Source organism: Anoplolepis gracilipes, chromosome 2 (assembly GCF_047496725.1).
Source record: "Anoplolepis gracilipes chromosome 2, ASM4749672v1, whole genome shotgun sequence".
Taxonomy (NCBI): domain Eukaryota; kingdom Metazoa; phylum Arthropoda; class Insecta; order Hymenoptera; family Formicidae; genus Anoplolepis; species Anoplolepis gracilipes.
In genome coordinates, this window is record NC_132971.1 from 3,009,265 (window position 1) to 3,032,973 (window position 23,709).

Consider the following 23,709-nt stretch of genomic DNA (forward strand, 5'->3'; position numbering starts at 1 on the left):
GTTTTTGGCTTTAATGATTCGTGGAAGTTAAACCAGTTCTGTACTCATATATAATTTTTTCTCATCATTTATATTATCTTATTGTGATATATTTAATCATGAATATTATTTCTTGAATGTTATTATTTTTTTATTATATTTAAAAATAAAATTTTCGTTGAAATAAAATTATTCGGAAATTATTGGAAATTTGTCAGAAAATTAGCACATATGAGAAAAATACTATTCTATATACGCGGAAGCGACAAAGTAGCTTAACGACTTGTGCAAGATTGTGTTTAAACGAGAATATGGATATCGAAAGTCCACGATGCAGGAAGAAAGAGAGAGAGAGAGAGAGAATGAATTCCATGCACCATTTACGATATCGTTAAGGAAGAAATAGTCCATTCGGATAGGTACGCAGAAGACTGCAGAAAGTGCAACCTCGTCCTGAATTGGTTGTAGTCAGCGCGACGACTACGGATGGGTGGCGAATTTCCTCCTGCGAAATCCACCATCGTCACCGTGTTTATGGTAGTAGTGTAAATGGCCAACGCTGAAATAAACAGCTGGTAGTATCGCGTGTAATATTTATCGCGCCCATCCGCCCGTGCATGCTGCGTGGACCAAATCTTGCCGTGTTTGCTCTCCGGAAACACGTCCGACGTTATGAGGTTCCCGCACTTATTGGTGCACTATACAAGGCACGATGATGCGAAGGAGAGTCGAGCGGAATAGTATAGAACGTACTTCATGTTTTGCGGCTAAGTCTTCTTGGAACGCTACATGTGCAATATTACACACAAATAAATTTACTAAAAAAGAATTTCAAAAAGGATATTCTATATCGAAATATAATTTGAGATAAAAAAATGCATTACGAGAGATTTGTACAAAGTTTTAAATTGATATAGGAAATTTTTCTTTAATAAAATGCGTGGGAATAATGATTTTATTATTCGTACTTCGTACGTCAATTATAAACGGCATAGAAACATGTCATCGAGATAATATTAACTAATGAAGCAAGCGTGAGAAAAAACAAGTGGTCGATCCGTCGTCTCGTCGATGTTTCTTTCATTTCTATTCTATACTTTGTGAAATGACAATAATCTTTATGAAATATTGACACGCGTAGGCAGCGATAATAGGCAATAGTAACACAGACAGTCAATATCGTCACGCTTGAAATGCCAAGTCATTAAAGCTCGTGGCTTATGGTTAACCCGCCAATAAAGCCAACAGCTGCGATTATTTCGACTATATCGGTAACAACGTTATTGGTTCGTATTTATGCGAAACGACTTTTCCTTTAGACTAAAGTCTATGGGAGAATATTTAGTTAACGTTGTTGCGGTATCATATATGAGAAAAATAAAAATATGATACACATAAATATATGATACTCAAACGGTATAAAATATCTCTTATTTCTGAGAGTAGAAAAAAGATTAATAACCCTACGTATGTAATATAGCGAAAAAGTCGCATAAATAAAAGCTAGTACTTTATCATTTGAAACGAGCTTGTCGGATATTACTCGCATCATTTACGATTACACAAAAAGTACTGAATAAGTGAAGACCAGGTAAAGAGAGCGAAGGAGGAATTGTACAATTTTTTGAATTAATTTGTGAAATAAAAGAGGAATATATTTTATACAATTAAATACATATATATCGATCTTTCTAGATTCTGAAAATGAAGAATGCAAATATAACGAGAAACACTGCGGATATCAGTACTTTCTTCATATTATGAATATGAGCAGTTCTTTTTGAAATTACCGATCCAATCGCGCGAGCTGGTTCCCAATGGAGCAGAGGATGTTCTCTCACGCGTATACACAAATATTTCTGCGTGTAACGGCGTCGTTGTGCACCGCGATACAACACCCAGGAGACCACGACAAGGTCGCCATTAGTCGCCGCAGCATTATATCCATATATTCGCTTTACACAGATACGCTTGAACATATTGCGAAATTACACCAATGATCAAGTCGCGCCTCTGTTTCGGTGACAGCCCACACTATGCAGATTGTGTAATACGTGACTTGGCGGCTTCCGTGCATCTCGTTATTATTCGCTCTGTTTCCTACCCGAAGATCTCTCAAGATAGACTTCGGCCTACCTTATACGAGAATTTCGAAGCAACGTATCCTGGTTCTATCGATGATGTAGGACTCCCACGTGGCTCGTGGATGTTTCGAGTCTCATGACCAGATTCAGAATTAATGGCAATGAACTTTGCCATTAATTAGGAAACCTTGCGGTACTTGTTCGGAACGGCTTACGACTTACGCTCCCAGATTTTCATCTACCGTAGTTCAGGAAGCAGAAATACCTTTTTGGCCTTTATTAATATGTGTGTGTGTGCGAAACTGACGTATTATTTCTCATGGAAAATAGTCAATTATTAAGATTTTAAATTTTTAGATTTGAGAAAATTAATTTTTTATATAGCTCTATAGTTCTATAGCTCTATAGTTATTTTATAGTTCTATAGTTCGATAGTTATTAATAGTTTAAACCAAAGTTCTCTTGACACTAAAAATCATTAAACCAAAGAAATTACTTAATAATATACAGTTCGTTTTATTTTATCCTACGAAATTTTTTATATTAATTTTTGGTGAGATATTAAAAGAAAATTATACATGACAGTTTTCTTGAAGTTCTGTTTTCTGAAAGCAAAGCATATTGATTAAAATGAAATAGTGACGAGCAAGCGTTGTTGCAAGCATATCAAGATGAAAAATATGTATAAATTTTAAAGTTTTATTTGTTATAAAACTGTTACCGTATAATGCTGTAATTATTTATCTATTTTAATAATGGTTCTAACGAAAAATAGTGTTACAATATTTTTAAATATAATTTACTTCTTAATAAATTCTTTTTTATGTAAATAAGAATTTAAAAGTTATTTGACTTTAAAGACTTTTGTTCGAAAATTCTTTAAGTTTCGACAGAAAAACTGAAGCTTAATTTGTAGGTATTCCAAGAATTTTTAAAGTTTTATAGGAGTTTTAAAAGGGCTGATATACTTTTATAAGATTATTTTTTAAGATTTCTCAGATAATACTATATTTGTTTGCAAATAAAACAGTATTTTTATAATTTGAAATACATAAGGCTTCGATATTCAAAAACACAAAGATATACTTGGCAATGAGAGCAAGTCGCTGAATCGGGAATCGAACCCCGAGTCTTTCGCTTGCCAGGCATGACTCTCATTGCCAAGTATATCTTTGCGTTAGCATTTTTATAGTTAAAATTAATAATCACATTACTTACAATATTTTTTTATGACACGACAGAGAAAACTTTTTAAGATTTCAATGTTTTCTTTGCTCCTTAAGTTTACACAGCCGAGTAGTCCCACTCTTCTGTATATCATGCTTACGCGATGGCACTTTTTATCTACATTATGTTTTTATTCCCAATACTTAAATGCACTTGCACATACATCCATGTATATTCATAATTGGATAAATTTGTGAAATGATATAATTTGTTGCCTCATAATGAAATGTGTAAACAATTTTTATATGAATATAATACGAGAAATAATATGAGAAAAATTGTGCTTTTGAAAAGTAAAATATTGTTTGTATTAATAAATAATACTGCGCTTTATAAATTTTAGATTTATTTTTTTATTTCGTTAAAAGGACATTTATCAAATCTACATGCATGCTGATATCCTATATGATAAAATTAACTAGATGTAATATATTATAGTTTTTTACAAATGTTGATAAAATCGATTAAATTTCAGTAATATTTTTCCTGAAAAATTTATCAAAACAAATTTATATAAGTATAAAGTATATGATATCGAAAATATAACATTGAAATAATAAATTTAAGATAATAAAAATAAAAATAAATTTATTAATAATCTGATATTGATTCTTTTAATTTGTTAATTGATATTTTAAAGGAAGATGACTAAATCCTTAAAATTATTTTTCAGCAATCATTTATAATATTAAATTATCACATTTCGTAAAGTCATATTGAGTCAATGATGAACTTTTCAGGTGATGGTGGTGGATGTGGCATTACTAATAGTGATGTGATAGAATGGATGGAAAGAATCCAGAATTCCGCTTTACCAGACGAACCGCCTAAAACTATATTCGCAACTCAAAAGGAGCCAAAACCAAAAATCACACCTTGGAACGGCGATCGGGAGACTCCTGGTCACAAATACAGTAGAGAAGCTAATGAACCTAATCATCGCAGGTCACGAAGAGCGACGAGATCGAAGGAGAATAATACTTGTTCACTCTTCATACAAACGGATCCTCTTATATGGAGGCATATTTCTGAACAGGTATGCTTTTTATCAAGTGCATAGATATCGCAAATTTTCTGAAAGAATATATTTAATATATATATAAAAATTATATATATTTAATATATATATATATATATATATATATATATATATATATATATATATTTGTTTATTTGTTTATTTATTTATATATATTTATTTATTCATTAGGCCATTTCTTTCTCTCTCTCTTTCAAGAAATATATATCTCTTGAGTGTAAATTTCTTTAAAACCAATTGTAAATATTATTTTAAAAACTATAGCTCTTAAAAATATCTGAATGTACTTTACATTGTAGTAAGATATAATAGATATTATTATTTCTGTCAAATATAAAGCTTATATCAAGTTTGAAAAAATTCGAAAAATTATATAAATATGAAAAAATAGCATATTTTATTAATTTTAAATTTGAAATGTACTATATTTTATTTTTTTTTTAACTTTTATGCAGAATTTATCTTAGAATTAAAAATTGGAATTTAAAAAAAATTTTATCTACGTGTTGCTGTTTAATTTATCAAATGATAGTACGTAACGCGAAACTGGCATTTGTAATCATGTAAAAGGATTAAAGTCAGGGATAGCAGATTGTTATAATGACCTAATTCTCGTTGGCAATTTGTATCTAGAGAATGCTCGTATTTCCTTGCACAATAGAGAAATACCTTGAATACCAACCGTTCTCTTCGTATGGTCACATTCATATGCGTTTTCGTTGGCAGCATGGTCAGTGCAATTCCCCTTTGCATTTTCTCAACAAGCCAGACACCGTCCACATTCCATTCTTCACAAAAAGAATATTTTCATCCCTGTGACCTCTGTCCCGACGGCCTTTGATATCGTCATGGTATACATATAGTACAGCGCGTTCCACCGGACGTGTAATTTTAATGACAGATTTTTGGACAAATTTTTAAAGGTGTACGTTTTTTTGCAAAAATTTCCAAAGAGTTTTGTTCGCATATTTAATGTTAAATTTCAAAGATTTTTACACTTGTTAAATTTTAGTAAATGTAGATAGCTTCTCGTTTTCACAAGAAATTTAATTTAATACTTAATTATAAGTCGTTTAATGTTGAAAATTGAGAATTTGCATAACACAAAGTCCGTCTCAAATATGAATATATGAGGGCGAAAAGTTTTCTGCGACATTTCGCGTACAGAGAAAGAGATAGAATAATTTCAAAGTTTCGTCATAGATATTGAACTCGTGTTCGTCTTCGTAGTTGCATCACGACGCGGAGAAAACCAGAGAGGAAATATTGTCCTTGATCGCTCACCATGTCACCGCCGTGAATTATATCTACAGGGACACGAAGTTCGATGGCAGGACAGAGCATAGGAACATCAAGTTTGAGGTTCAGCGAATAAAGGTAACGGTATCGCGTGTCGAAAATAGTATGCCAGTTTCCCGGTGAACATTCTCTCGTGTGACTGACATTCACTATATCTGATATCAGATCGATGACGAGACGGCGTGTACGCCTCAACAGCCGTACAGCGAACCAAATCCGTTCTGCTTGGAGAACATCGACGTCAGTAACTTCTTGAATCTGCACTCCCTTTCGAATCACGAGGACTTCTGCCTTGCCTACGTCTTCACTTACAGGTGAATGAGTAACAAAACATATCACGTGTCTGTTTACGGCTGACTCACAAATCTTATTTCACGGTTTGTAAACAGGGACTTTACCGGAGGCACACTCGGGCTCGCCTGGGTTGCGTCCGCGTCCGGCGCGTCTGGTGGTATCTGCGAGAAGTTCAAGACTTATACTGAAACGGTGTCCGGCCTGTATCAGTCCACCAAGAGATCCCTGAACACCGGTATCATAACTTTCGTTAATTACAACAGTCGAGTACCACCCAAAGTATCGCAACTGACTTTGGCGCACGAGATAGGCCATAACTTCGGATCACCGGTAAGTACTGTTGTCGTTTTTCTGCAGCACGTGTAATAATCTGTTCAAGAATGATGAAACGCAGAGGTAACGATAACGATTATCTTTTTTTTCCAGCACGATTTTCCACCGGAATGCAGACCGGGAGGCTTGGACGGTAATTACATTATGTTCGCCTCAGCAACAAGCGGAAATCGACCGAACAACAGCAAGTTTTCAAAGTGCAGCATTGGCAATATCAGCAACGTCCTAGATGCTATCGAGGATAATAAAAAGAGGAACTGTTTCACTGGTATTTTTATCTCAGATTTTCCTTCTAGTATAATGGAAATAGATATTTAGGTAGATACTTATTCTGAAATTTTTATTTGCATGATAAAATTTATTACATTTTTCATCTATAGGGGCATTTTGCGGCAACAAGATTGTCGAGGCTGGCGAGGAATGCGACTGTGGATATGATGACAACGAGTGCGTGGACAAGTGCTGTTATCCTAGACAGGTGTCCGAGTTGGATAAGATGAAGAATGATTCGGCGAAAGGCTGCAGTAGGAAATATGGAACACAATGCAGGTACGTGTGAAAGCAAAACTTGATGATTTTGTTCTGATTGAATATGATTTATCTCTTTCGAATTATATATTTCCGTGACTACTATTGTACATTTATTTTACAGTCCTAGTCAAGGACCATGCTGTTCGAGCGAAACGTGCCAGTTTGTGCCCCTCTCCCATAGAGTCCAGTGTAGAGCTGAATCGGACTGTAGCTACAATTCTACATGCAGCGGGAGATCGTCCGAATGCCCAGCGCCGCTACCGAAAGCAAATAAGACTAGATGCAACGAAGGCACCCAAGTAAATTCGCTACTCTTATTGCGTTCGTTTAACGATCATTGGCACTTTTTGTTTCAACAATACATTATTTACAGTTGTGCATCAATGGAGAGTGTACCGGATCCATTTGTCTAGAGTGGAATCTAACAGAGTGCTTTTTAACGAGCAGCATTATACCAAACATTGACAAACGAAAGCTTTGTGAATTAGCCTGTCAAAATGGCACTGATGCGTCAACATGTCGCGGCACGAGCGAATTTGCGCACATGGTAGGATTGCCAGAGGGTGGCATGAGCCTCCGACCTGGTTCACCTTGTGACAATTTTCAGGTAAAGGATATGTCAATGGATATGTGTAAAAAAATGTGTACGCATTATTAAATATTTTTTAAAAAACAAATTATAGAACGATTACTTATATTTGTTCTTTAGGGTTACTGCGACGTTTTCTTGAAATGTCGAGCTGTCGATACAGAGGGACCTCTTGCAAGGTTGAAAAATCTGTTGTTCAACAAAGAAACTTTATCATCGGTAGCGCAATGGATAACTGTAAGTGCAGACAGATAATTTACTTCCCTATGCTATTTATTTTATTCAATTTACATTTTTTTATTTTCTCTTGTTTTATTTTTTTTCTAGGAATTTTGGTGGGCGGTGTTATTAATGGGTATAGGTTTCATCATATTTATGGGATTATTTATCAAGTGTTGCGCCGTACACATTCCTTCCACTAATCCTAAAAAGCCACCTGCGAGGCGCATCAGTGATACCTTAACAAGACCGATGAATACTCTGAGAAGAATGGTAAAAAAAACACATAAATTTCATATATATATATATATATATATATATATATATATATATATATATATATATATATATATATATATATGTACAGGAGTTTTCTGAATCAAAGTTTTAATTGAAGATTATTTGAAGAATAATATCGCTTATATTTATTCAGCGTCATCCACACGGCGGAGGCGGACCTGGGCCAAGAAGTATACCTCCAAGACCAAGTCAAGGTGGACACGGAACACGTGGACCCTCTCATGGTTACGGAGAGGGTAGAGGTGCCCAGTATTATCCGAAAGGTATGTTAGCATATTAAACTATATACGTATTTCTCGTTGCTTGAGTTTAATTCGTGTGCTTTCGTAAGCATTAATCGAACATGCATACATTGATATTAATGTGAAAGAATAGATTGCTAATATGGATTAAACCCAAGTAAACGTTGTTCGCGTCTTCTTGTTCTTGTGTGACCCGCAACTACATCAATGTCTTTTCCTGTTTGCATCTCCCTCGCATTGATTGATGCGCATCACTACCTGATACTATCGTTCTATGACCTGCAGAGGTGAGCTGGGGCCTATATTCTATATGCTTGACAGGAGCAAATTCATGAATTTGAATATTTATACATAACATAAAAAACATACACATTTATTATATGACGTATAATAAAAGAGAGCCTATATATTTCTCTCGCTCTCTCTCGCTCTCTCGCTCTCTCGCTCTCGCTTTCTCTTTTCTCTCTCTCTCTTCTTTCTTTATGAAAAATTCTTGTATTTGCTTCTAGCTCATTGTTCATGACATTGCACTGGATGCTAGCTGAAATACTTTTTTCTTTCCTATTTCGTATAGGAGCCGAACTATTCCCTTCTCATTTTTCATCACCATTATGTTGATCTTAAATTATTATTTTCCAGAATGGCATAGTTAAAAATTATAGTTAGAAAAAGAGAAACAGTACGCCAAGGATGCACAAAAAGCGTGGAGATCACGGCGACTGTTACTCCCTATATTGCCATATTTTATTTGCTATTTACCTAATATACATATATCGGCAGCAATCCCTTCTATTCACGCATATCTGACGTTATTTTTGGTTACGCGTTTCGTTTCATTGTCGAACGTTTTTCTAAACTTTAAACAGGCTATCGCTCGGTTCCCACAGCTAGTGCGCCACCAAATAGCGGGTCAGCAGCAGACAACTACAGCCGTTCCAATCACCCAGAGCTGTACGCCGGCGCCTATTCGGGCTCCGGGGGAGGGGGGAGGAGCGCAGCCTATGAGATGAGGCATCACAACAAGGTGTGACGATCCTAGGACGTCGTCACGGACTAGGGCCACCAGTCGCGGCGTTGCATCACGGGTCGTTGTGTGAAATAATTGCCAAATGCGAAGAGGATTGATCTTGATCCATGTCACATAAGGAGCGCGACGATATTTCATAACCGAGGTCGAAGCAATAACAACGAGATATGCAGCCCGATAATATGGCACGATTATCGAACAGATTGAGAGATCCGATGATACGCGCTTTTACCTGAATTGCATTGAATTCATATACCGTGCGAAAGTCGTACATTATTTGTAGATACGAAGAAAGTACATGTCGGTGATCAAATCGATCTCTCATTTTGTATCGGTTCGGTAGATGTGATTCTGCAGAGATTAACGCTGCGAACGGCGACTCGGAAGATCAAATTGATGAAAGTTACGATAATAAAGTAATATAGTATATATTACTTTATTAACGGAGTATATATCTAAAGTCATGTACTGAGAATTTTATATGTGTAATCTTTTTTATGTAGCATCGATATATGCGGGTCTTTCGCGTCGCCATTCAAAGAATTCGTCGCATGATCAAATTTTAGAACGCTTCGGAGAGCCTTCGCCAAAGTGAAGGTGATATTGTTATATGATCAAAGTAATTTAAATCGATGCAACTTGTGATTCATTTATCGCTTTAGCGATTGACGTTGTATTCGCACAGCGATAAACGCGGTAGTGTTAAAACGCGTCGCATTTTTGCCCTGAATTTTCGAACATTACAAGCATTTAAGACCAAGATTGTATGGTCTTTGTGTGACGGCGTCCTTAACGAGATGTCGATACTCGTGCATGTCGCTCTCGAAAGTTAAATTAAGAGATCCCTGTGTTCAAGATCTCTGTTTGTTAGAGATTAAATACAAGTTTAGCGGGGAATTGGCAATAAGACAATACGTCCTTTGCTATAAGCGGCATATATATATAAATGAGATTTTATTTGCATTTCCTTTTTATCGATAAATATAGCGAGCCAAAAATTGTTTTTTTATTTCGATTGATGTTTTATCATAGAACGACAAAGTGGATTTAATTTTATTTTAGAGTTTGATAACATCACAATATTATCTGGTCAAGAGAAAATTGAAATTGTTGTATAAAATTTTATTCTACATATTTTTATTATCCGCAATTTTTAAGGACTCTAAACAGTTTCATATTATAAATGACTTTCTGGAGCGAAATGGCACTTTACCATTACCAAACCATCGCAGGTCATTCACATGATCTCTGTACCATTCTAGTATAATAATTAACATGTATTATTCTTATACTAATTTGTATTAGCCAATTGGAATGAGTGGAGCTATGCAAGATTATGAAGAAGATATAAGAGCAGCAACACAAAATAATGCGTTTCTATAGAGCGAGATATTCCATTTTATATATATATATGAACAAAAAATGATATTGATTATTATTAGGCTATGCTAATTATTACTATTATTATTAGTTATATCTTGCAGATGATAATTTATCTCCGCCTATTGCGAATGTTATAAGTTATATTTAATTGAAACGAGTTTTTTAATATGTATGTATTAAGTCGGGGGCTGTACCGTAAACGCGCAATTATGCGTATAGCGGACCAAAGACGAGCCCTCTTATCGAAACGCAGACGTGTTATATTATATATAATATATTATATATATATATATGGGCTCTCACACGTACACAGCTGCATACTCGTAAACGAGAAACACGAGATCGGTTCTCATACTCGAATCGTATCTGGTGCTGCTGAATTGCTTGTCGATACGATTAATGCACTCCCCTCTTCTTCAAAACGCCAATGTGACAATGAAACGACTGAATTCTTTTTCATTCGTCTCTTATCGACGCCTATTTAATGCAAACGTATCCGATCCTGTTTAGATTATATTATCAATTTATAGTGAATAATATTGACCGCGTATTATTATATGCTATAAAGCACATTCACAAGTTACCAATAACAAATCAGAGAAAAGCTGGTTGAACATGTGCTACTTAGAAGTCAGATTTATCTTTTTTAATTCAATCTCGGTTTTTATGACTGTTATTTGTGTCACTTTTACAAAGAGATCATCTTTTAACGTTCTATATTGGATGAGCACAATTTTTTTTTAACATGATATTATGAAAAAGATTAACATCATGATACTTTTCATCAATTTTCTTACAATTATATTCCATAAAATCATTTATATATAGCAAAACATTTTAATACAATATTTTAAAGTACAGCGCAGATAAATATAGCAACTACATACACATAGCCACATTATTTTCATTATTTTATAGTCATAACAAGATTATTCGAAAATTTTTGCATTGATTTTTCCTTATCAGTCATGTAGAAATTTATAGAACATAAAAAACAGAAAGTTAATAATGTTCTCAAATATCAATTGGTGTGATTAATATATATATATCTCTATGTCTATCCACAATTGGATCACAACTCTCTGCGTTGTAACTTTAAGACTGTGTTTTATCTAGGCAAAAAGATGAATATAGAGATGCGCAGGATTATAAAATAGAGGGAGAGGTGCCAGTAAAGATACTACAATACGAGTTTGCGGATCGTGTGAAAATGTACAATAGACGCAATGTGATTATTATGGTGGATCATATGGGAGTCTTGTGAGAAAAGGAGCAAACGAGAGGAATTATTAAAAAATGGGACGGAAAGTAAATGTTCTTTGGGCGTGCGAGAAAAAATATTGTGAGTGAGAAAATGTGAGAAAGCGATCGCGAGAAGTGTGTATATCTGTATATAAATATATACCCCGCGATTATAAAATGATTATATAACAAATGGTAAAGCGAATACAAAAAATACTTGTTTTTATATCAGATCTGTATTATAGCGGAATATTATTCTGTATTTTGTAATCAGGACGGAAGTTAGGAATGACGAACGAGTGTCTGTACGTGCGTGTAATCGAGCCTTTAAGTTTTAAACATAAGTTTCTGTGACGATCCATCGTAGACCGGAGAATCGTACGATCAACGTTATTTAAGACAAATTTCGAGATTTCTTGCGTATAGGTGCAAAGGAATTCCGTTTGACCCCATTCGTAATCGCTCGTGATACCATTGAACAAATTTAGTCTGTTTCGATGCAAGCAATCCGTGACCAACGGATGCGATTTACTGCCAATGAACGTAACGAGGCATGATTCGATTAATTTTAATGCATTATGCGTCGCATTAGAAATGTTTTTTGAAAATAAATGTTAGTTATCTCGTTAACGTACAATAACGATATTAACGAATATTTTAGACAATGCCGTCAGATAAAGAAGACTTTTTATACGTCCTTTTTTAAATTTTATTTTACGCAGGAGAGAGAGATTTTCCGTATATATTAAAGAAAAAGCGCGAAACAATGTCGTTCGTAGAATCATCGGGAATTTCTGGCCAATCACTTCGTTCCGAGCCACTGCCATTTGATGAGCAATCTCGAGGTAGTTAGAATTCGCTTTTGGAATGAATTGATGTTTCTGATGTCGAACGACGATGCGTGAACTACTTTTGCTTCCATTTCACTGCCATTACTATTTCGAACGACTGAAGTTATGATCAAAAAGATCGCAGTTATAAAGTTCGCCTACGCGACATAACGAATATCGAGAAAGAAGACAGAATAGATAGAGCAATGCCTCCTTACGTCTCACTAAAAGCCTAAGAAACGGGCGTAGGATGGGGTCAAAGCGTAGTTATTGTAGTTGACAATGAAGTCGCTTGTGCGTACGAGAGAAGAGTATAAGATAAGAATAAATTTTCCTTCATCATTTGTTCCAGATCTCTAACATATACAGCTTAAGCTTATTCATTTCCACGACATCTGGATTAAGATACGATTTTTCAATCTTTGTGTGGTTTGAACTTCCTCATGTACGGTTATTTGCAATAGTGCAATATATATGTCAAGTCCCCATATAGGTATATCACATCAGTAACGATAATGAGACCGAACGAAATCTTTCTAGACCATTGACAATGAGATTTGTGTATCTATCTTAATCCAGAGTTGCATTACTGTGACGCGATGCATACACACACTACTCTATCACTTGTACATAATGTTAGAGAGGAAAGAACAAAAAAAAAAAAAAAAAGAACAAATCGAGATTATATTTTTTCTATCGATCCAAAAACGTGGTGACCTATCAACATCGTGCATCCAGGATTATTTAAGCGTAACTTCGTATACCCTTTGTACCGATCACTTCGCGAACGATGAATTGTTTTCTGAGAAGAGAATCATACTTTTTTTAGATTCGAAAACGTTACTTGGATATCACCGAACACCAAGTGAACCCTTACTTTCGTGCCGTACCTTTATTTTTAATCGATGAAACTTTGAGTGATGTGTGTTCTTGAGATGTATCTCTTTATTGTAAATTATTATAACTGAGCATGATACTGACCAATCGCGCCTGAACGTAGCTTCAGACTCTCTTTTCCCAAAATGTCTAGAATGCGGCGAGTGTTTTAAGGATATTATAAATAAAAGAATTATGATTGTGAATATCTCTTGTGTTACGTTAATGTGATTAAAAGAGACAAAAACAATGTAAAAAACTAAATAAAGCATACATTTTACATTTATCCACTGTGTATGTGTATGATCTTTGGAATAATGCGAACTGGATGTTAGAGATAAAGAAAGAATCATATTTTATACACATAGTTTGTTTATTATAAACTATTGTAAAAGTTACAATTGTACATTAAAAAGTCGTGGGTAAGTGTGATGATATCTATTGTGATATATGAATCGCGATCTTTAGCCTGAAATCGATGGGAGTTTACATTCTGCGCGTTTCCATGAAATACAAAAATTTCTTGACATAAATTATATAACTTGTGAAATTTAAGATATGCAGTTACATACTAACAAATATTTCCAATCAGACATCAAATTATAGAGAATATTATACATTAAAAAATGCATCGTTTCGAATGTTACAAAGTTCGTGAATCTCGACGAAATTGTACGTCGATTAACGTTCCTTAATAAAGATTCTTTCAATATAAAGATATAGAATTTAGCTATGTAAAAATGTTCGCGTAAACACAGATCTCAATTATAACGGATTAACATGACACGCGATTTTTTGTAAGCAACATAAAAAAATCGCTAACGTGTATTATAATGTCACAAGCTTGACATTCTATTAAAATGCCGAGGAGTATAATACATTAATGTTATCATTGCTCGTATTCACCACTCTTCCGTGCTTTCCGGTGACATAAGCTTGTACTCTTTTATCGACGCTAGCCAGAAAACTAGCTTCATTCAGAAAATTATCGCTTGACTAAGTGATCATTAGCAGCAGATTCTTCATGATTGCCTCTGATGGTACAAGTATGTGGACGTAAAAAAGTGGCCCTGAGTGGCAAGTTAGAAATGCAGCACCCTTTCCTCCTCGCAATTTCGTCGTTAAGCTCATGGTTGCGAGTGCTCGAGCTTGTACACGTCGTGATATGCATTGCGTATCAGTGCATATGGGAAGCAACTTTCCAATAAGTCCATCGTTAGGAATGGAGATTCTTGAACTATTTGATCCAATAAAAGATAGACTGATTCTCTGTTTCGAGTTGCTTCCTTGTCCGCTTCTTGACCTAATCTCAACAAACTGGAAGAGGCCAGAGCGAGAAACTCCTTCATCCTGTCTTCTATGTCATTCTGTCCACAAATTGTGAACAATGCTCCGAATATATTATTTATTGCAGTCGCCATACAGTGTATGTTGTTGGAATGACCTTCGAGCGATGCTCTATAAAAGGAATTGTCATTTCGTGCTAATTTCGGAATGGAAACCGCCACGAAGACCATAAGCAGACAAACGAGCAAATGTTCGTCCTCGTCGACCTCCGCCTTCTGGTTTCTCAGTGCCGTCGTTAAGGTGGGATCGACTTTACAGGTCAAGCCAGCTGCTGACGTCATTTCAGAGACCACGCGCATGGGATCACCGGATGGCAGGTGATGTCTAAAATCCAATATCGAGCTCAGCAAGAACGGTATGCGTTCTTCCAGCACGTCGACCAGTGCCGATTGCGATAATTGCCGGAAACTCAGAATAACACCTATTATGGTAACTCGCTGAAGAACATTGTCTACGTGTTGCAACTTCTTGAATTGCTCCTTCATAACCTCCGGCTTGTCGAAATTCGTCCTCAGAGAGATCAGTACATCTTTATTGCCTGCCACTAGCTTCTTCAACTGTTGTACCTGACTGGCGATATGCCACATCAAGTTCTCGTTCAACATCTTCATACCATACGGTCCTATCAGTTCGGCCAAGGCTCTCAGCTCGTTAATGTCGGAGAACTCCTCAGCGTTAAATGGAATGGCACCCTCTACCGATAAACTGACAAACGCCCGTTGATTTGCAGAGTAACAAATATTACCGGCGCTAACTCGCCTCAGCAGAACGTCCGAATACCACTGCGTGTAGAGCGCGGCTATGGTTTTGTCGCCGTGACTATCCAGTTCCTGAGTTTGCTGGAGTAGGGCGTTATTAAAGACGCGCGTGATGTCTATGTGAACATAATTCTCGATAGTTTGAAGGACATTCATGTAGGATCTAACACTGACAAAAAGTTCAGATGGTTTGGCTATCTCACTAGTATCTGGATTATACATAACCATTCCCACTAACGCTCTAGCAAATCGTGACTCTAGATGTTGATGCAAATACTCTCTCGGTGCGAAAGTATACTCCCAGACGTTAATAGTGGGACAGTAATTGATAGCGTAACATAATTCAGTAAGAGCCATATGCAGCTTGTCCATCGTCGTTAATTCTTCCCGTGTCTTCCGATAGCTTTCTACACCAGGTTTATGAATCTCGTACATGTTCTTCTTATTTTTATCTTTCTTCTTACGATTGACGACTTGTGAGATTAACAAAGCGCAATGTTTCGCTAGTAATTTATCGCTCATGTTACATTGCTCATCGCATATGGTTGTAATAATATTTTTAGCTTCTTTGGCCATCTCATCCAGAAACATATTGACAACGGAAAGGCTCCTCTCGCGAATGTGATGACGTTCCTCCGGACAAAGCTCATGAGTGCAACTCTGGAAGTGGCTGCATATGAGTGGAAAGGCGACAATGTATCGATTCTGAGCAGGAAATTCAAGACACATATGAAACTGATCTTCAAATATCTTGCTGTAGAAGCAGAAGATGGATAAGTCGGACGTCTCGACTAGCATCTCGTCTAAATTGTCAACCATTTTCGTATGGAAGATCACTGTATCCATGAAGGAAGCCAATTCTCTATTATCAGCCAGGTTCATATTGCACTTCGCGATAGACATATAGGCCTGCAGCCTAACCCAATCCAGTCGGAAGGCACGGAAATCAAATAATTCATTGTCTTCGACTTGTTTTACAGTCAGACTAGCTATAATTGAACACATATCACTAAGAATAGCTCCCTCGTCTTCAGGACAAACTGGAAGATTTTGTATCATTTGATGCAAAGCAGGAGCATCGAATCCTGAAAGAAATTGGACGTAATACCTTTGAAGCACCTGAGAGTATTTCTTCACTAATGCTCGTAGTTCTTCGCAATGGAACAGCAATTCTGGCAACTGACGGTCTACCAAATCCTCGCCACCTCGTCCTTTACCCTTGCCTTGAATAGGAGGATTGTCTCCGTGTCTCAGTAGCCATAGTACTTCGTCTCTTGCATGAGAGAGTCCCATTAATACCAGCAACGCCTTCGGTCCCAGAAGACCAGGTTGGTCTGTTAGAATTAATCCTAGTTCCTTCAGAGCGGTCCTTAAAAATTTTCTTCTTTCCCTGTGTCTGTAACCAGCTTTTTGTACTGCTTGATTATAACATTCTTTTACTTCTGAAACTCTTTTACTATATCCTTTCATACCCTCAAAGAATGTTTGGATGTACTGATGTATATAAATTACCTCATCTCTAAATAATGCCAGTACCCAACCAGATTCTAAAGCAGTGATCCATAATTTGCTTGGTTGTTCTTGATTCAAGAATGTATGACAAAGTGTAAATCCAAGAATTACCCATCTTTCTATTCTATCCAAGCTCAATGTTTCGCATGACATAGTATCTGTTGCTGCTGCTTTTAATATCTGGCCAGGGCTACCAACGAGACTTAATTTTTGATCAGCTCTCCATGTGTCAGCAGACAAGTTTCTACCGGGATATACTGGCCACAGCGACGTCAAGGCATTCTTCAGCAATTTAGAATGCGGTACAAATTCTTCTGAAAGTTTTTTCAATGGAACGTCATAATCCATAATCATTTGTCCTAAGCGAGGAAAACTGGGATCTGACTGACTGTGCACCATCTCATGTGCTGCATTGAACAATCCCAGCACTGCCTTACGATCTTCGACTCTTGATAGGAGGATCATCAAACTGACATAAATGATTACAAGATCTAAATATCCTTTGGTCAAGTCAAAATTAATCGTAATATCCATATGAACACCGCATGCATCCATAGTTGTCAAAAGCTCGCATACATTATCTTTAAAATCTAATAGATCCACAAACGTGTAATAATATAATGATAGTGATTTGATGATCTCATTACGAATGTTCGTAATGGTTTGCAGTCCCTTTATATCGATGTTAGGAAACTTTCTGACGATAGCCTTGATGGAAGACTCCAATGCCTTGTCGGAGAGGAAGGCAGGCTTTGATTTGGCATCACCACACGCTTTTTTAATATTATAAATGCGTGTTAACATACCAATACCTCTGTCATTCAAAATAGTCAGTTTCTCGGCCAGCTTTTGCTGGCTCGGTACGATAGGTCGAGCCATGACCACGTTATTTAATTGCTTCTCATGCGATTGACATTACTTGTCAATTACTTCTTTGCAGGAGATGACAGCGATTACTCGACCCCACCCCTGGGGAAGGCAATCTATTCCACCGGATGCGTCTGGTTTCCTGCAAGAAAAGACGAGGCTCGTTTCGCACGTTCTCACTATATCTTCGACTTTTCGTCTCGCTTAACTATTCGTATACTCACCTGTCACCGCAATTACATGTTGTACGCGTAATAATGAACACGTAACAATATACAATAGGCCGAATTAACTCTGTATATTGTGCTCCAGCACAGCGCGTACCGCGTGAAGTCGCTAGTCGCTATCGGCGATGAAATGCTGCCAACATAGCAAATCGTAATATCAGCGAGCCTTCGGAGCGAGACGACAGCGACACGCGATACATTCAGTCAATTCAAAATCGCGGGATAGTCGTTCGTTGCTGTGCGCGATAAATTTTGTCTCTTATTCGCGTACGTACATGTATTCCTGTGTCGCAAATTGCAGTTTCGGTGGATGGATTGAGTAGCAAATTAGGTCACTATTGCAGATAACGTAAGTCGATCTTTATTTTTGCATATATTGTATATTGCTATACGGAGAGCTAACTCATCCGAGTCTAGTGCAACGAGCGCAATCGTATTTTGATTATTTTGTTATTTTTTCTTCTACTCAATATATATTTATAACATAATAAAACATATATATGTATCGACATTTTTATGAAAGTAGAAATAAATACTTGAATTTTTTTATTTATAAAGTTATGAAAATATAAATTGTGGGATTAAATAGCATATTTAAAAGTATTAACGTTCTTTATATAAGAAACTCTCGACTTTCAGCAATTTAATAGCACCTATGATGTTTCAACAATTGTATGTATGAAATTTGTAAGACAAGGGCAGATGTATGTATGAAGCATATAGACAATTCATATTTATATTCGGATCAGAATTATGCGAAATTGAAGCTACATATGTTATTATTTTCCGTAACGATAAAATGTGTAATTTAAAAAGTTAATTTTAGCGTTGGCTCCATCTACTAAAATAATATTGCACTTGATTTTTTTACCACCAGAGGCAATTTATCGACAGATTCGACAAAGTCACATTTTCTGTGTATATCACAAATATTCCTCTTTTTCAATCTGAAATTTAAATAAAATAAAATTATAAAATTTTATTACATTTTTTATTATAATTTTGAACATTAATTACTTGACATTCTTTTGAGAATTTATATAAAGTAAAATTATCCTAACAGCACATATATTAAAAAAATGTTTATAAGAGAAATCCATAGAATATGATAATATGTTTTAACATGTTATAATGAATCTCTAATACGTTTTAACATATTATAATGGATCTCTTATAAATATCTTTTGAACATGTGCCGTTAGGGTACATGTAAGATAGAATATAGCTTTAATTATTTTAAAGTAGTGATTCTCTATTTCTTTTAAGGAGAAAAGAGGTGGTAAAAAATTGAAAAGTATATTTTATTATGCTATTTATTTAATAACAAATAATATGTAAACAATATGAGTCAAACATGTTGAGAATTTTAATATTATTCACCGGCATAAAACATTATTTATGAATTTTAAAAAGAGCAAATTTACGTAATGAAAGTATTCATAATCTTTGTTAATATAAGTGAAACAACTAGAAAAGGACATTGTTACAAAGAAAATTGTTTGTAATTTGTATCAACATAAACTTATATATAACAGCAGTATAAAAATAATGTGTGTGTACATAATTTCTGAAAATCTAAAGTTAAAAACCACTTCTTTACTATACTTCGCGAAATGATTGATAGTCCCATCTAGTGTACATAACTTGGTATTTGCAGACGATATATCATTCGCGTTCGCGGTATAGTATAGAATATTTCGCAGATAGTGCAGTTGGCGAGCGAGTAACTCGGGACTGATATCCGTCATACGTCAGAGAAATGGCGCAAAAAACGCCAGACAAAAAAGCTCCCGGTATCCGGATATATGATAATGGATATAATCCTTCGATATCTTATCTTTTATGAGTGTTATTCGTTTATGAGCGCTTTTGGATACCGTTCAATTTTCGTCTCGTCCTTTCTTTTACGTCCGCGGCGACGGCGGCGGCGGCGGCGGCGGCAGCCGAACCCTTCTCGTGGGTGGCATGAACGGGACCCCTTCCCTTATTGGCTCGGTTTTACTACTTTCCCATTTTTCATTAGCACAATCAAACCGGCCGTACGCGGAGAAACAATGGCTTCTTGCCGGTCTTCGACGTGGGCGTTCCTCCGCGGAGAAAAAAGCGTATAGATTATCGACCGATAGAGATGGGCTTGGCCGCTGTGTTTGCCTTCTCGTTCGCTTTTCTCGGACGCGAATTGAAAGAGAGATAGAGAAAAAAAAGAAAAATATAGAGGGAAAAAGAGAATGAAATAGAACAATTTGTAACTGGTCTCTCTCCCTCTCTCTCTCTCTTTCTCTCTCTCTTTCTCCTCTCCTCTCCCTCTCTCTTTCGGAATGTAGTGAGCGCGAATCGCTTCTGTTGACTGCGAATCCGTAATTGTTTCCTGCTCGGAGGAGGCCAGGTGGAATGACTAACGACCAATTTCCTTCGGCAGGCGAGTCATTCCCCGGTATGATCGATCCGATTATCGCTCGGCGTGTTCGTCCTCGCAATTTCGAGCCGCGTACATCACGGTTCCCTCGGGTCTTCGCAAATCGCTCGTCGTAGTTCGACGACGATTCTCTCATACGTTCTTGGAAAAATGTCCGCGTATAATCGCAGGATTTTATAGAGCTTTACAAGATAAATCAAGATTACATATATTTCGAAGGTTTAACAAAGACCACAATGTAGTAATGTAACTATTACGTGGTTTAATTTACCGAATAATAAATTTGAAGAAAGCTTTGGCTTTTTTAACACAATGTGTGAAAGATGAGATAAAAACTATATTATTTGATATACATGCATGTATCTCTTATTTTTTATCATTTATCAAAGAGAAATAAAAAATATATCAGATGTAATATTCTTCTCAAGAAATTAAATATATGTAATATGCACTCGAAGCCTTGTATTATAATACAAAAAAAATTCTAGAGAATTATTTTTTAATTATTTTCATGTAGATGGAGAAAATAAATTGGCACAAGAAAGTTCTCTACAGAAATGTCGTGAATTACTTCCGAAGTTAATAATAAAATTATACTAAAAATATATTAACGATAAGATACATGCGTCAATGTAGATTTCTCAACACGTAATCAACACGAAAATGTCCAACGATGGCGTTTTCTAACAACGTATCTAGGATAACGTGGGAGGCAATCGGGGCGGATTTAATTATCTCGCGGGCTCCTAACGTGCAATTAATTCCGAATGCGGTTTAGTTTAGCGAACGAAGAGCAAACAATGTATTATCTCCTAGGCCGTCTAAACGTAGATGGTTACCGCGGAATCGAGGCTGGAGGGAAGGATGGTTAGGAGGCAATGGGGATAGATTAGGCCACTTTACGCAAATAGCATGGATCCTGCAGATAGCGTATATTTCGCGCATGTACTTTTCTCCTCCGTCCCCCCTTCCTTCTTTCTCTGCCCCGTTTATTCGTCTTTCCGCGCTACCTCTCGCACCCTTCGCGTTCTCCATCCTATCACCTCCTCGAGGTTAATGCTCTGTGAATTTGTGATTGTCTTTAATGTTAACTCGCGGTTTCAGCGAAAACATATTTGGCAGTTTTAAAGCGTACAGTTTGATTTCACGAATTATCGACGTAATTCGCGTCATTTTCGCATACGAGCGAATAGTTCGTTAGCATCTAGACTTCAATCAACGACGTAATTAAAATTTGATCCAAATTGGAAGAAAATAATGCCTTGATTTTTTTTGTGAATTAATTATCAAAAAAAATAAACATCGACGTTGCATCAAGATTCATAATGAATCTTCGGCTTTTAAATGCGCAATATCATTTTTATCGTAATATAATCGCTTGCTATGATTATCAAAGTTTATTTGTATGATAGCGAAAAGCTCTGCGAGATTTTATATATGTGTTGAAAATTCGTTATATGTGAAAATGAGATATTTTTTTTTAACAAGAAAACGAGACAAGCATACGAAGGATAACTGCGGTGGAAGGAAACTGGATGTAATTAATTCTGCCAATGTATTACAAATCAATAGCGCATACACATGTATACATATACTGGATACGTACTATTGGCGTATGTGTATTTGTATATTACATGCTATTATGTATCATACGTAAGCGATATCTATATTGTATACATGCACATACTATGTATAGTAATCTATACAGTAATATATTGAACATCGAGGGACACATTTCGCTCAATTAATATATATATATATATATATATATATATATATATATATATAAAATATATCTATAATTTTCAACAACTTTACTTTTGTTAATTATAAACAAATTCTACCAACAAACTTCTTCAGATTATTGATATTGATTATTAATTTTTTTGATAATATCACAATTAGTATGCAGAAATATACTCGTACTTTAAAATTTACAATATATATATATATATATATTTAAAATACGAGTATATTTTTGCATACTAATTATGATATTATAAAAAAATTAATAATCAATATCAACAATCTGAAGAAGTTTGTTCGTAGAATTTGTTTATAATTAGCGAACGTAAAGTTGTTGGAAATTATAGATATATTTAATTACTGTACTCTATAGAGATAGATATTTATAATCAGAAATTAGATTTTTTTATAGAAGCTTTATTAAAATATAAAGTTAATAATAATAATTCTGAAATGTATACGTATTATAAAGTTGACATTTAATATTATAATATATAAATTAATTCATATAATTAATATATAAATTATCTCACGCACGCGAAATTGTATTTCTAGGTATAATATATGTACATAATATTCATTCAGAATCTTTGGATAACGAATGCAACTTTTGTAGCTTCCATTCTTCAGCTCATATCTTATCTTTTTATTTAATTGTTTTGCTTTATCAAATTAAGAGTGTATATTCAACACAAATAAAGAGTGAGTTTTATATAGGTAAATGAAAATTTGTAGAACAAGAAAAAATTCAGTAAATCTGATAAAAAAATTTGATAAAAAATTGCAGATATATGCAGCGTAAATTGCTAAATGTCTCTCTCTCTTTCTTTCTCTCACTCATTCACTCTCTGTGTGGACGTGTGTGTGTATAGGTGTATGTATGTATGCGAAATAGTAGATTCAAAGTACAGAACTGTTAAAGAACGGATAAAATGCACTGGTAGATTTAAAAGAAGAACAGAAGCAGAGAATATATCCACTAAACTCATTTGAAAGAGAGAGAGAGAGAGAGAGAGAGAGAGAGAGAGAGAGAGAGAGAGAGAGAGAGAGAGAGAGAGAGAAAGAGGGAGAGAGGAAGGGAGGGAGGGAGGGAGGGTGAAAGAAGACGGGAAGAGCAGTTCGCGCGAAGCGAATGACTGTGATTCGTCCAATTATCGGTTGGCACCAAAAGTGCTGGGTCTGGCTCGCCTGCCAAATGGGAAATAGCCGGTGAACTGCAGAGGCAAGCTATAGCCATAGCTATGGACCTACGGACTCTGCGCGCAAACTATGTGGATCCCCTCCCTTTGACCCTTCATCCCTTTTGCTCTCTCCGATCCTACCTTCGATATAATATGGACTT

At 35.7% G+C, this 23,709-nt stretch overlaps 2 protein-coding genes across 3 annotated transcripts in view; one reads left to right on the forward strand and one right to left on the reverse strand.

Annotated features, from left to right (window-relative positions):
• The window catches only part of Kuz (zinc-dependent metalloprotease kuz), a 121,037-nt gene extending 107,257 nt beyond the window's left edge, over positions 1 to 13,780 (forward strand). The window contains exons 4-15 of one of the 2 annotated variants that reach the window (XM_072887090.1): positions 4,031 to 4,326; positions 5,560 to 5,706; positions 5,794 to 5,942; positions 6,018 to 6,252; positions 6,349 to 6,523; positions 6,636 to 6,804; positions 6,908 to 7,085; positions 7,160 to 7,393; positions 7,496 to 7,612; positions 7,703 to 7,867; positions 8,028 to 8,157; positions 9,024 to 13,780. In XM_072887090.1, the coding sequence (XP_072743191.1) occupies positions 4,031 to 4,326; positions 5,560 to 5,706; positions 5,794 to 5,942; positions 6,018 to 6,252; positions 6,349 to 6,523; positions 6,636 to 6,804; positions 6,908 to 7,085; positions 7,160 to 7,393; positions 7,496 to 7,612; positions 7,703 to 7,867; positions 8,028 to 8,157; positions 9,024 to 9,166 (2,138 nt within the window). In that variant the 3' untranslated portion in view covers positions 9,167 to 13,780. Of the gene's footprint in view, positions 1 to 4,030; positions 4,327 to 5,559; positions 5,707 to 5,793; positions 5,943 to 6,017; positions 6,253 to 6,348; positions 6,524 to 6,635; positions 6,805 to 6,907; positions 7,086 to 7,159; positions 7,394 to 7,495; positions 7,613 to 7,702; positions 7,868 to 8,027; positions 8,158 to 9,002 lie in introns of both variants that reach the window. The other variant, XM_072887089.1, reaches the window with a different exon arrangement.
• Positions 13,781 to 14,119: 339 nt separating this feature from the next.
• Positions 14,120 to 18,338, reverse strand: Hem (Nck associated protein 1 Hem). Its single transcript, XM_072887086.1, has 2 exons — positions 18,203 to 18,338; positions 14,120 to 18,120 (listed from the first exon to the last, which is right to left on the reverse strand). Exon 2 carries the CDS (start codon positions 17,988 to 17,990, stop codon positions 14,622 to 14,624), a length of 3,369 nt encoding a protein of 1,122 aa, XP_072743187.1. The 5' UTR covers positions 17,991 to 18,120; positions 18,203 to 18,338; the 3' UTR covers positions 14,120 to 14,621.
• Positions 18,339 to 23,709: the final 5,371 nt, after the last annotated feature.

Excerpts from the sequence above, each read along its gene's own strand:
- Hem (XM_072887086.1), bottom strand. The coding sequence starts at position 17,990 with ATGGCTCGACCTATCGTACCGAGCCAGCAAAAGCTGGCCGAGAAACTG.